Source organism: Saccopteryx bilineata, chromosome 3, assembly GCF_036850765.1.
Source record: "Saccopteryx bilineata isolate mSacBil1 chromosome 3, mSacBil1_pri_phased_curated, whole genome shotgun sequence".
Classification (NCBI taxonomy): Eukaryota; Metazoa; Chordata; class Mammalia; order Chiroptera; family Emballonuridae; genus Saccopteryx; species Saccopteryx bilineata.
The window spans coordinates 282994581-283008367 of NC_089492.1; the positions used below are offsets into that span (position 1 = coordinate 282994581).

At 50.0% G+C, this 13787-nt stretch overlaps 1 protein-coding gene across 2 annotated transcripts in view; it reads right to left on the reverse strand.

Moving 5' to 3' along the window:
* Positions 1-233: 233 nt before the first annotated feature.
* TMEM51 (transmembrane protein 51) overlaps positions 234-13787 on the reverse strand; it is a 55561-nt gene continuing 42007 nt past the window's right edge. For both annotated transcript variants that reach the window (XM_066270381.1, XM_066270380.1), the window contains exons 2-4: positions 8623-8696; positions 3407-3939; positions 234-1351 (exon numbers count right to left, since the gene is read on the reverse strand). In XM_066270381.1, the coding sequence (XP_066126478.1) occupies positions 943-1351; positions 3407-3747 (750 nt within the window). In that variant the 5' untranslated portion in view covers positions 3748-3939; positions 8623-8696 and the 3' untranslated portion in view covers positions 234-942. The remainder of the gene's footprint in view (positions 1352-3406; positions 3940-8622; positions 8697-13787) is intronic.

Consider the following 13787-nt stretch of genomic DNA (forward strand, 5'->3'; position numbering starts at 1 on the left):
AAATCCCAGCCCCGCCACTTACTATCGGCGTGGCATGGGGCACTTTCACCTGAGCCTCCTCGAGCTGACCTACCAAGTGGGTACAGATGAAACGGGACAGCACATGTGGAGAGCTCAGCACGGCGCCTGGCACAGAATAAGTGTTGGTACCAATCAGCTGTTACTATCATTGATGCTGCTCCGTAAGCAAGTCAGTATTGGAAGAACCGCTCAAATAACTCAGCACCCACACGTACTACATATAAAATATTTTATTATAAAAAGCTCAGGTGCACGGCATTTTAAAAGGAACAGAACACCCCATCGAGCTTTCCTTCCCTGCCGTCCCACAGGGGAGACTAGTGACGTGTACCGGTTAGGACTACGATCGTTAGCATCATCGTCTTGGGCCCTCAAAGAAGCAATGGCACCCGGGGTTCTGGGAACCTCACCTGGGCCTCACCCCCTACATAGTCATCCAAACATTTGTTTGGCTTCATTCACAAAACGGCTGGCTCCTTTCTACTGTATTTCCTACCCACGGTTCAGGACTCCAGTGAAGAAAGCAGAGGTCTAACTTGTTTTCTTTTGGGAACAAGACAGTCTTAGTGAAAGCAGAACAAAACCACAGTCTAAGCCAGTTGCTCGGTGGCCTTTCCCAGTCGGAAAGAGGCTGCGGTCATCATGATTCAGTTGAGGGAAGACGATGGGGAAGATGCCCCTGGATGGGGTCCACAGCTTCATGAGATCCGAGACGGTGTCTCTTTCCAATGTGCCCGCTACAGGAGCTTCTGTGGATGTGAGTCACCCCAGACTCACAGGACTCCCCAACCCACACCCCCATCCAGAACTGCCCAGTACCCATCTGTGCCCTCGCTTCTCAACTGTGGCTGGAGTGGCTTCACTGGGGTCTGTCGGTGCGGAGGGTGAGTGACAGGAGGGAACAGTATCAGAGAGGGGCTGTCAGTCAGGCGGCCGGGCGTTGGGGGCCTTCTCCTGGACTTCGTCATACTGTGGAGGGGGAGTCAACGGCTCGATGGAGGGAGGAGAGACGTTTTTGTCCGGGAGGTTGATCCTAAAGTCTTTGAGGTGAAGTTTTTCGGATTTAATTCTTCGAACTTTCAGTGGCTTCAGGCGTTTAGCCAACTTGGAGTTCTGCCTGTCGGGTGGGTTTGCTGGGCCGCCCTCCACATCGGCCCTGATTGTCGTGGGGCTGGTCTCGTCCAGCCCCGTCAAGGACTCGTAGGAGGGGAGAGAGATGCTCATTCGCGGGCTCCGGTCGGGTTCCCGCGCCCCCGAGAAGTTTGTGTTCATCACCTCCTCATAACTGGGGACGTAGTACCTTGAGGAAGTCTCCTCTTCTTCCTCCTGGCTGCAAGACAACGAGCACGGACAGGGAGTATTAGTCACTTAAAACCACCGGAAGATGGACTCTAACATCCTGTGTTGGCACTGGGCCCCTAGACACCAGCCTTGTAAACAACAAACGGGTCCAAAAAGTAATAAAAGCTAATAATTCATCTGTTTGCTCTGAGCCAGGCAGTGTTCTAAGCACTGAACCCATATGAACCGATTTCATCTTCCTAAGGACACTACGAGTTAGGTACTATTATTATACCCATTTTATAGATGGAGAAACTGATACGTTGAGGTTACATGACTCAGCCATACCTCGGGAAGCAAAAGGGTGGGAACTGAACACCACATTCTCAACACTGTATTATCCACGTGTTCATACCCCCTTGTCTCTGAGTCTCACACTTAACATGACAAGAGAGCTATTCTGATGCCCAGCTCGTGCTTTGGCCAAAGGCAACATAAACATGCATAGAATCGCAACAAACAAAATGGTTGTTACCCAGGTAGAGAAGAAATATCTATCTGAATGTAAAATTTACATGTATTTCACATTAAACTGAGATGTTATCTTCCAGGTGCACCACAAGACTCAAAGGACAGGTCAGGTCCTTAGCCTTACTTTCATTTGACTGTTAAAATAAAACCCCCAAAAGCAGGGTATATTTTTTACCCATTTTTAGGGAGCAATGCCAACAGCCATTTTCCGGGACCCTACACTTGAACCTGTGGGGTGATAATAACCAACCTCAGAAACCCTGTTGTTTGTCTACACTTCTTCTCAGCCCTGTAGGAATGCACGGCTAGAGTGAGGAATTACGGGTGACTGATCTTCCTTCCTTGTTCTTTTCTCTATTTCCCAAGTTTTCTAGCATATGCACGGCGGTGTTTTAGTGTCAGAAAACTGGTTTAATTTTTCCAAAAAGAAAACAACTCCCTCGCACTATAAAGGTAAGAGATACTTATAGAAAATTCGAACGTGGAAAAAATCTAGTGGAAAAAATAAAACCACCCCAAGTCCTTCCACCCAGAGAGAACCACTGTTAACATTCTGCTGCATGCCTTCCCAGATCCTTTCCTAATCCCACAGTCACCATATTGGATGCGATTAGGACCTTGACCAGAGATGGTGAGTTACAGCCTACTTTCCTCAATGTGGTGGATACGTTCCCACATTAGCAAGTACAGCTCAGCAACGACTGCACAGAAGGTCACTAAAGGGCATGTCACGATTTAGCTTGATTGATGGATATTTAGGTTGTTTCTCAGTTTTTGCTATTCTAAGCAATGCTCGGATAAACAAACTCCTTTGCACTCGTGTGACTGTCTCCCAAGGATTAGCTCTTCGGAACAGAATCAATAGGCACACACATCTTGAATACTGCCTCTTATTGTGAAAATTCCCCTTCAGAAAGGTTATGTTCCCATTGGGCTCCCTCCAGCACCAGGGATGTCAATCTTGGCCAACACAAGAGGCAAGGGATAATGGCACCTTTGTGTTTGCATTTCGTGACTAATGACGTTGAACATCAATTGTCTGGACTTCTCTGAAATGCTTGTTTGTATCCTTTGTCCATTTTCCTATTGGCGTGTTCATCTTTCCTATTCATTTACAGGGGCTCTTCTTTATAATTGGGACATCAGCCTTTATCATATGTTCCCTAGTACATCACTGATCTTTGAAAGCTGTTGGTGGCGTTTTTGATCAAATAGAATACTGCTTCCTAATCTTTTCCACTCGAAGCCGATAGCGACAGCACATGGGGGTGAATAATGGACAAGCAACTAGTCTGCAGGCCTCTGGCCACCCCAGCCCCCGTGCCGCTTCCCTGGGGGGGGGGTGTCAGCATCTTGGTACACCTCTCTCCGCTCATACCACAATATCTGGGAAACTCTGGGACAGAAGTATGAAGTGATTTGTAAAAGGATAAGCTGTTTTACAGAGGCTTAGTGGGAGAGAGTGGGAAAGCAAAGATTCCTAGACTAAAATGTTGTCATCACTGAACCCTGTGAGTGTGCGTGCGTGAGTGCGTGTCCATGGTTGGTCTGGGGTGGGTCGGGCCATCCTCACCTGTCCTCCTCCTGGACGTGCGGCTCGATGCCCGGCGGGTGCTGGATGTGCGCCATCTCCTCGCTCTGCCGCTGTTTCCTCTTGTCCCGGATGCTCAGGCAGATGGACAGCAGCAGCAGCATGACACCGGCCCCGACTAGCACGTAGGCCACGGAGAACGTCTTGCTCTTGAGAATGCCGCTGCCTATGTCCGTCTTGTTGTTCCCCTGAGCAGTCGGCTTCTCGGCGGTGCTGAACCCGGGTACCAGGTTCCACATGGCCATGATGACCCCGAGGACCAGCATCCCCAGGCCAATGGCGGTCAGTGCGTAGTGCGAGCCGTTGGCCTTGGACTGGGCCATCAGGCCAGCAGGAGCAGGGCACAGCCCAGTTCAAAGAAAGAAAATAAATAAGCAGCAGCTGCCGCTGCCACCACCACACCACAAAAACCCCTAAGTGCACTGAACAGGATCCCTGCGCCGCACTAAAAAAACAGCAGCCAGACTCTCAGGCAAACAGGAGGCATCCCGTGTGGACAGCTGTGGCCGGGAGGTCTGGAAGGGAAGCAGAAAGAGGAGAGAGGAAAATCAGCTAGACTCATGACGCTTTTGCGAACCCAGCGGCTGCGCTCTTGAAGGAGTTTCAGAAGCAGCTCTGAGCCACGGGCTCCGGCGGGGCTCGCCTTTGATGCATTCCAGATGTCTTACGTGCGACTCCTTCTGGGAGCCTGCAGGAGGAAGGCTGATCCGCCTACACCCACCCGAAAAGGAAAAGCCAAACCTTTCCCTGCAGGCAGCCAGCAAGGTCAAGGCTCCAGGTCATTAAAACATTCTGCGGAATTTAAAGAAGGGCGGTCATGTTTCAGACCTCACTGGGTACGTGAGGGGTATAAATGTTGGCATGCGTGAGCCCTGATCAATAATTATATAACGGAATCGCCTAGGCGACAGGCATCAGTCAATGACATGACCCAGTCTGGAGAGCCGACTGTGGTCTTCCCCACTCTCAGTGGCTCCCTGTGGCTGAAAAGCCAGGCTGTTTAGAATGAGGGTCACGGCTAACCTGGTCCTGCCTCTCCCATTCATCTCTCCCCTTGCCCTTCTCTGCATACCCACCTCCAGTATTTCTGCAGATCTGTGGTCACCCCAGCTCAGCTGTCCCTTTGTGTGCTCCTGTGAGCCCTCAGCAACTCTACTGTGGCAAGTCTCTCTCTTCCTGTGATCATATCTTCCTCACTCTTGTGCCTGCAACGCAGCAGGGACTTAAACACTGTCTGTTGAGTCAAATGAATGACATGAAGAGAGGCCACATGAAGCCAGCCTGCAAGACACACTATCTTCAACCACATGAAGTTTTCTGTTTCTTAAAGGGACAGAAGCTTGCACAGTCCTCATCCTAGCCGCTGTGCTCACTGGAAGAGAAACCTCCGTTCCTTGAAGCAGCTCAGAGACCTCAGGCTAAAGGGAACAGCCGGCCATCCTGGGACTCTATAACCACTTGTTGGCTGGACAAGTGAGCCACATGCACAAGTCACCTGAAGGTTTAGGCTGGAACACTTGCAGGGGCCAAGGAGGACAAGCAAGGCCCCCTGATGACCACTCCCCACTACGTTATTCCTGCCACAGCAGCCTCTGCAGAACAGCAGAAGTTTACAGATGTTTAGATGGGCAAGGTCCTCTTTTCAATCCTGCATTCTTTCCGATCTCCCCAAAAGGACAGCGAACCAGGCTGCTTGAAATCCGACCCTTCGGAGGTATTTTCTCATTAAACAATGGGCTTAATCTGAAGCTGACCACTTTGTTAGGAAATACTCTAAAAATATTTGGGAGAACATCCTTTATCAGCTTGCAGTCTCTTCCTTTTGTTTTTTCTTTCTCGTGCATCTGCTAAGCAGTGTTATAGGCATTAGAAAAACACTGGTGAGCGAGTTAAGGGGCAGTGGGGCTTCCAGGCCAGCAGCGGAACTGTCTACGAGGAATAACGAGGAAGTGGGAGGAAAGCACGAGGCCTGTGCCGTCAGGCTGTTGGTGTCCTGACTTGGGTTGGAGGGTATGTGGAAAGTCTCTGCAAGATGCAAGTCCCACTGCCTGCACCCCACACATGCTACATTGTGTGTACATGTGTATCATACGTGTGTACATACGTGCATATGCGTGCATGTGTACAGGCATATGAACCTCTGTGTGTGTGTGTGCGTGCACGCGCATGTGTGCGCACGCATGGGCACAACTGGGCTTGTGTGTGACATGCAGGGCACAGGGTCCCGCTGCACAGTTGGAGTGGGAGCAGCTGGGAACGTCTACCATAAGCACAAGAGCTATTGTTTTGCACAGCACCACTCCCGGCCAGCGAAGGGGAGGATGTGGGCTCTGGCAGCCCCAGAAACGCCTGGGCTGTGCCAAATGGATCTGAGTCGCGGTGAGGGCTCACTGGTGGAGAGGTGCAGTCAGAGGCTCATGCTGGAAGCAGGAGATGAAACAGCCACGGACTAAGCACCCACTAAGGCCCCGGGAGGTGGGCCTTGTACCTGGGAGGCTGATGGTGTGTTTATTAAACCAGTGATTGGGGCCACTTTAACCATGGCCTCTCATTAATTCTCTATTCAAGCATTGCCTTATTTGGTCAGTGAGTAAAACGGGCCCCAGAGGTGAAAATGCCAGGACTCACACATTTTTGACTTGTTAAATTGCCAACAATGGAAAATAGAAGCCTGACCCGTGGTGGCGCAATGGATAAAGCGTCAACCTGGAACACTGAGGTCACCGGTTCAAAACCCCAGGCTTGCCCGGTCAAGGCACGTAGGAGAAACAACTACTATAAGTTGATGCTTCTCGCTCTGCGTCCCCCCACATTCTCACTCTCTCCTCTCCAAAAAAACAAAAACAAAAAAAGTTGAAGTCTTTGGGTGGTAGGAAGGGTGTCAAGAGGGACAAATACAAGATGACGGAAAATGATTTGACTTTGGGTGATGGGTATACAACATAAGCAACAGTTCAAATGCAATAGAAATATTTACCGGAAACCTATGTATTCTTATTGATCAGTGTCACTGGGTTAAAGTTCATTTTCTAAATGAAATTTTAAAAAAGTTTAAAAAGAATTAAGAAAAATAAAAAGATGGTGACGCCCAGTGTGAGTGAGGGTGTTGGGATGGGCAACTTCATACGAGTTTTCTGGGTGGCAAATTTTGGCATTTATGAATCAAAAGTTTCAACAATGTTTCCAGTCTTTGGTACTGTCATTCCAACTTCTCAGAATAATATGCAAGTCAAGGATGCTCATCACAGCTTGAGAGTGGTAAGAAGCTAGAAAACACTTAAAACAGTCAATAATCTGGGCCTGGTGAAATAAAATATGGCCTACGCACTTATTCAATTATGGTCTCAAGGCAGCTGACAATACATTTCAAAGCCAAGCAGCAAGGTTAAAATAATGGTATACTCAGTGCAATGCTAATGAAAAAAAATTCTATACACAGACATGTATATTTGAATATAAAAGAAAAAAGAAAAAAGACTGGACAATCCTACTCATGTTAAAACTAGAGAACGTATTTTCACATACAGAAATGTGTGTAAAAATCCCAGACAGAGGAGCACATTCCAAATTTATAACGATGGCTTCTGGGGCAGGGGGCTTGGGAAGTGTACCGCCTTTCTCTCTATTTCTGTATTTCGAATTGTTTTACAGTCAGGGCGTGTTGCTGCAAGGCCACACTGCTTAGTGGGGAAGTGTGAACTCGGGAGCCAGTCTGCCGGTGCTCAGCTCCTCACATCGTTCCTTCTGGGCTGTGTGACCTTGGGCAGGTCACTTAATCCCTGTGCCTTGATGCCCACAACTGTAAAATGGAGATAAAGCTCCCTAGCACTCACTCCTTTGGGGGGGGGGGGAGTTGTAAATAAAAGCACCCAAAACAGGATGTAACCAGCACATAACAAGTTCTTATAGAAAAGTCTGTTATTAAATATTTAAAGCCTGGGCCCTGGCCGGTCGGCTCAGTGGTAGAGCATCGGCCTGGCGTGCAGGAGTCCCAGGTTCGATTCCTGGCCAGGAGAGGCGCCCATCTGCTTTTCCACCCCTCCCTTCTCCTTCCTCTCTGTCTCTCTCTTCCCCCCCCCCCCCCCCCCCGCAGCCAAGGCTCCATTGGAACAAAGTTGGCCCGGGTGCTGAGGATGGCTCTATGGCCTCTGCTTCAAGTGCTAGAATGGCTCTGGTTGCAACAGAGCAACACCCCAGATAGGCAGAGCATCATCCCTGGTGGGCCTGCCAGCTGGTGGGCATGCCGGGTGGATCCTGGTCGGGCGCATGAGAGAGTCTGTCTGACTGCCTCCCCGTTTCCAACTTCAGAAAAAAAAAAATTTAAAGCCTGCGTTCAGAATGGGGTGAGATCACCCACAAAGGGGAAAACTTGATTCTCGGGGTGTGATAATCTTCAACATGAGAGTGGTTTATGGCCCTCCACGGTCCATAAACAGAGCATCTCTGTGGTAATGAAATTTCATGGGTGGGGGTGGGGGGTGCAGGGAACATTACAAAAAGAGTGTTTATAAGAAATCCTTAGGGGACAGTGGGTGAGAGAGGTTGAGAAACACTGTTTAATATATTATAGCATGTTGCAAACAAACACTCAAATTATACTACCATGATATTCATAGTTATTTTCTCTGTGTGATGGGATTAGATAGATTTTTTCCTTTCCTTTTCTCATGGGGAAAAAAAGAATTAGAAAACACAGACGTGCATTTCTTGCTTTAGAAAAAGGAACTGAAATAAAGGTTTTTGATGTTTTGGGGCGGGGCGGGGTTGATGGCAGGGTTACACGTCCAGCGGTAGCTTAAAATTGCTCGTTGATTCGACTGCCCTCTGGAGACCAGGGTCTTGATAGCTTCACTGGGGGATGTGGCAGCATGGCTCCCCGAAGGGCAGCTCGTGGCTATTTATCTTGCCCTGGCTTGTTGACCCACAATTATATTTAGTATGGTGTTCTTTCCCTTTGAAAAATATGGAAAGAAGCTAATTTTGTGCTTAGAGGATTTGGACCCACATAGCTTCCAGCATGTTCCTAAAACAGCCGCTGCCTTGCCAGGCAGCCTGGCGTGCCAGCTCAGGCCAGATTCACCTCTGGACCCTGGAGCTGGACCCCTTGTGGGTCATGTTCAAGGTGGTCCCTAAGGGCAAAGGGAGTGATCCTCTGGGCTTCTACGAAAAACTGTGAACCAGTTAAGAGAGGCACCTACCTGTTGCTACCTGGGGGGGTCCAGAAAGTCCTGAGAACAACTCTTCATGCTCAGATCCCGAGTTAGGGACCCACCTGTAAAAAAACCAGAAACAGCTTTTTCAGTCAGCTGTGAGCATTCCGGTTTGAGGTGCTCATGGGGGAGGCACGTGTTTTCTTTTGCTTTTCTGGGGGACAGGGTATGCGTTTGGGTAGGGGGACAAGCAGGGAAGGCTGTACCCGAAGGAGCCGAGATTCTATACTGAAAAAGTGAGGTTGCAGAAGGCTAACACGATGGCTGCTACATTTCCTAAACCCTGCCACAGTTCCAGCCTTCTCATACAAGTGCTCCGGAAGCTAACAGAACAGGAGACACTCCTCCAGGTCATTGGATGTGGATAATCTTGATACCAACCCCCAAAAAAGGACAAGGCAAGAAAGGACAATGGCGGACCCGTGTGACCCACCAGCATAGAAAACAGAAACCCTAAACAAAGCCTCAGTAAACAGAACCCGACAATGTTTTTTTGTTTTTTTGGTTTTTGTTTGTTTTTTTTTTTTGTATTTTTCTGAAGCTGGAAACGGGGAGAGACAGTCAGACAGACTCCCGCATGCGCCCGACCGGGATCCACCCGGCACCCCCACCAGGGGGCGATGCTCTGCCCCTCCGGGGCGTAGCTCTGCTGCAACCAGAGCCACTCTAGCGCCTGGGGCAGAGGCCAAGGAGTCATCCCCAGCACCCGGGCCATCTTTGCTCCAATGGAGCCTCGGCTGCAGGAGGGGAAGAGAGAGACAGAGAGGAAGGAGGGGGGGTGGTGGAGAAGCAAATGGGCGCTTCTCCTGTGTGCCCTGGCCGGGAATCGAACCCGGGTCCCCCGCACGCCAGGCCAACGCTCTACAGCTGAGCCAACCAGCCAGGGCCCGACAATGTTTTAAAAGAAGGAAAAAAGAATACATCACAATGAAGTTGGGTTTATACCAAAAATGCAGGGTTGGGTTCAACACTAGAAAATCAAATAAGGTCAAGTCCCAGGTGGAGGGATAAGCCATGGCAGCGTTATGCCGTGGAGTACTATTCAGCACTGAAAATGAATGAATTGTTGAATGTGCCAGCACAGGCCATTCTAACCCATGGAATGCAGAACAGAAAAGCATGTTGTGGGAGACCACACACAGTAAGGTTCGATTTATATGACATTCAACATAAGGCAAAACTAAATATATTGGTTGTTTGTAATACTGGAAAGAACTGCAAAGACATAAACTAAGGTGAAGGATAAGGATAAGAGCTACCTCCCTGGAGGAGATACGGTGTTGGGGAGGGGAAGGGTGGAGGGTACACAGGTTTTGACTTATTATTCCTTAATTTCACATATTTCGGGGTTTTTTTTCCGAAGTGAGAAGGGTGGGGGGCAGAGGCACAGACAGACTCTCACATGCGCCCAACCAGGATCCACCTGGCATGCCCACTAGGGAGCAATGCTCAGCCCCTCTGGGGCGTTGCTCCGCTGCAATTGGAGCCATTTTTAGCACCTGAGGTGGAGGCCATGGAGCCATCCTCAGTGCTTGGGCCAACCTTGCTTCAGTGGAGCGTTGGCTGCAGGAGGGGAAGAGAGAGAGAGAGAGAGAGAGAGAGGAGATGAGGGGGCAGGGTGGAGAAGCAGATGAGCGCTTCTGTGTGCTACCCGGGATTTCCACACGTTGGGCTGATGCCTTATCTCTGAGCCAACCAGCCAGGGCCAATTTCACATATTTCTTATGTATACTCTTTTGTAACAGGAATTTCCAAAAGAGTTTTTCCATCAATGTTTTTCCATTACTCTTAGCATAAAATCTAAACTCCTGGCCCTGGCCGGTTTGGTCAGTGGATAGAGTATCGGCCCGGCATATGGGCGTCCCAGGTTTGATTCCCAGTCAGGGCACACAAGAGAAGCAACCACCTGCTTCTCTCCTCATTCCTCTTCCCTTTCTCTCTCTCTTCCCCTCCACAGCCAGTGACTCGGCTGATTCGCGCATCAGTCCCAGATGGGGGCTGCCAAGTGGATCCCAGTTGGGGTGCATGTGGGAATCTGTGTCACTATCTACCCTCCTCTCACTTAAAGAAAAAAAGAAAAAAAAAATCCAAACTCCTTTGCTACGGTCTTCAAATCCTACCAGAGTGGATGGGGCTCTTGCCTCTCTCATATCTCATCTCTTGGCTCACCAACCCTCAACAGCTTCTGTTCTATGTCTTATTCATACCAAGCACATCCTGCCTCAGGGCCTCTGCACCTGCTGTTCCCATTGCCTGAAACACTCTTCCACCTGTCTCTTTTGTTTGGCTATTTCTTTACTACTTCTGTCCTTCAGCTCAAATGCTACCTCCTCAGCAAGAATTTCCCTGAGCACTCTACATAAAATGCCCGGTCCCTCACCCCACTCCTCTCCTGCCCTGTGACATTACCTCACCATCTATACAATCTTGCTTTGTTTTCTTGCTGGCTTTCCGTCTCCCCTATCAGAGTGTGAACTCCCTGAAAGAAGGCTCTTGTCTGTCTTCTCTGTATGCCCAGCACCTGGCACAGTATGTTAAGAATGTAACAGGTACCTGTTGTAAACTATTTGTAAACTGAATGAATAAATGAATGACTATCTGGGAAGTTTAAAAGTCCAACCCCATACCCCATGTGAATTAGGGAAAATTCCCCGTTCAAGGCTGGCACTGAGGGGGAGAGGATTAGATAGAGATAATTTTCAGGAGTACCTGGATACTGAAATCGAACCATATGCACATGACTTCCCGGCCACATGGGCAAAGTGCCCAGATTAAATGTGGTTGCCCAGATTAAATGTGGTTTCCATTCTGACCCGAGCAGGTGCCTCTGTCACTGTTCCCTGCTGGGGTTTGAGGTTTCGGCGGTTCCCGCATCTTCCCAGGCAGGAGTCAGCAGGAGTGTGAGAGCCCTGAGCCTGCGCCTCGGACCAGGGCAGCTGCCATCTTTGTTCCCATGCACAACTCTGGCCAACCAGAGCCAGGAGGGATTTGGGGGTTGGGGGGGAGGGAAGAGAGAGCCACAGGGAAGTAGTCACAGCTCTGGACATTAGTGTGCTCCACCTGGCTGAGACCCACATGGCCATCACTGCCAGTCCACACCTGGATTGAACTCTCTGTGAACCTAATATAAACACAATGACTTAAATAAAATCAAACAAGAGAAAGCAGCATGGCTCTGTCTGAAACAGAGCAAAAAGGTCCCAAGTGTCGACTAGCAAGCATTTCCTTGCCCGCTTCTTAATGAAGCCCAGACATTCTATAGATCACGGTTTAGAAGCCAGGGATCTGATCCAGACCCTCACATAGCCACTGAGCTCTGCCCTGTGGCCCGGGAAGACACAGCCCCGGAAGCGTCCAGCCCAGCAGCCTTTGGGGGGCGGGATCTTGGCAGCCGGCAGCATGACCAGCCCCTGCGACAAAGAGGCTCCTTGACCATCCTCCCCGTGCCCCGACCTCGTAATTGGGAAAGGGATCCCCGTGCCATTCCCAGGGAGCCGGGCTGCGCTGCACTCCCGTCACAAAGGAAGGATTCAGTGGGGCCCTCTCAGCCAAGTTTCAGCCCACAGTCACTTCTGTCACCCGAGTTCCAGTTGCATGCCGTGGGGAGGGTGGGGGGCCAGGAAGAAAGGCTCCCAGCCGCCACCACTCCTGTCCCGTCAGGGGAGTTTCAGGCCACCTCCCCAAGAGCCAAGGTCAAAAGGTGTCAGGTTCCTGTTCTATCAGAACAGGTTCTTGTCCACTGACCGTGCACTCAGGAAAAACGCAAAGTGCTGGGCAAGTGAGTCAGAAAGTAGAGGGGGGGGGAGGGCGACCTGCGCCCCAGAGAGCAGAGGGGGAGAAGAGAAGGAAGGATGCTGAGTAATGAGCAAGGCAGAGCAAGGGCACTGGTAGGAATGACAGTCATGCACCACATAACAAGGTTTCCAGCAGTGACAGACCGCACAGACGACGGTGGTCCCATCAGATCATAAAGGGACTGAATTTCTTGTAAGAAACGGGAGGAAATGTGGTTCAGGGGGATTTTTTTCCTGACGGGAGCAATGCCTGTGGGGCTCGGTGGTAGAGCTCCTCTTGCTCCCTGCCCCTCGCGGTGAGGGCACAGGTTACATCCCTGTCCTTCTGTCGGCCACGGACCTGGTTCTGCACTGAGGAGCCCCCCCCTCCAAGCACTCCGTATTCAGAGGGCGCTGCAGCCTCCCAGACCTAGCCTGGAGTACACTGCTGTAGGACCTAAGATTGTGCACAAGGACACAGGTCCACAGGTTAACAAGGACTAAGTGCCACTGTCACTTTAAAAAAACTTCCTGTGGTCGTGTGGGGCCAGCCTGTCCCTGGACTTTGGAAATATTGGCAGGTTGTAATGATGTCAAGCATAGATAAGTTTTATTTCTTCCATCAGTTCAATGTCAGAGAGAGAGTCTTTTATGCCAGATAGGATCAACGGAACCAAAAACAAATTTCCAACATCAAAATACTGAGTCCTCAGTTCTATACCTCTCCATGTTAAACACCTTCTGTTTTTCTGAATACCACTAAGTTCCTTAAACTGACCACTGTTCCGACAGGCGATAGCCAAACCCCATGGCCATGACAGTCCCCCGTGTTCCTTACCCTTCCGTCCCGATTTCTTGTTCCTGTTGATCCTCGGCCACTTTCCCTCCCTCCCAACAGTCACGGCGATGGTGATCTGCGTCTCACCCGCCAGCTTCTCCTCGGTCTTTCCGGTCAGTCCAGCCCGCATCCCTGCTCCTGGAGCAGCGTTGACAGCTTCGGTGTTTTATTTCTGACCCTGCCCAAAGGACGTGGGGGGAAGACTTGTGGGGCCATGTTTATAAAGTCTACAGCTGTGTCCAGTAATGTCCTAGGGCTTCACAGTTACTCACCATTCATTCAAACCAACTCCCAGTTCTGCAAACTCCATTCATGGCTCAGGCGTACCATTTTTTTCACATCACTTTTACCACATTTTTACTGTACCTTTTCTATGTGTAGATATGTTTAGATGCACAAATACTACTGTTGCCACTGCCTGCGGTATTCAGTCCAGTGACCTGCTGTATAGACTTGCAGCCTGGGAGCAATAGGCTAGACCATGTGGCCAGGTGTGTACAGTGGGCTGTACCATCTAGGTTTGTGCGAGTACCTGTGACGTC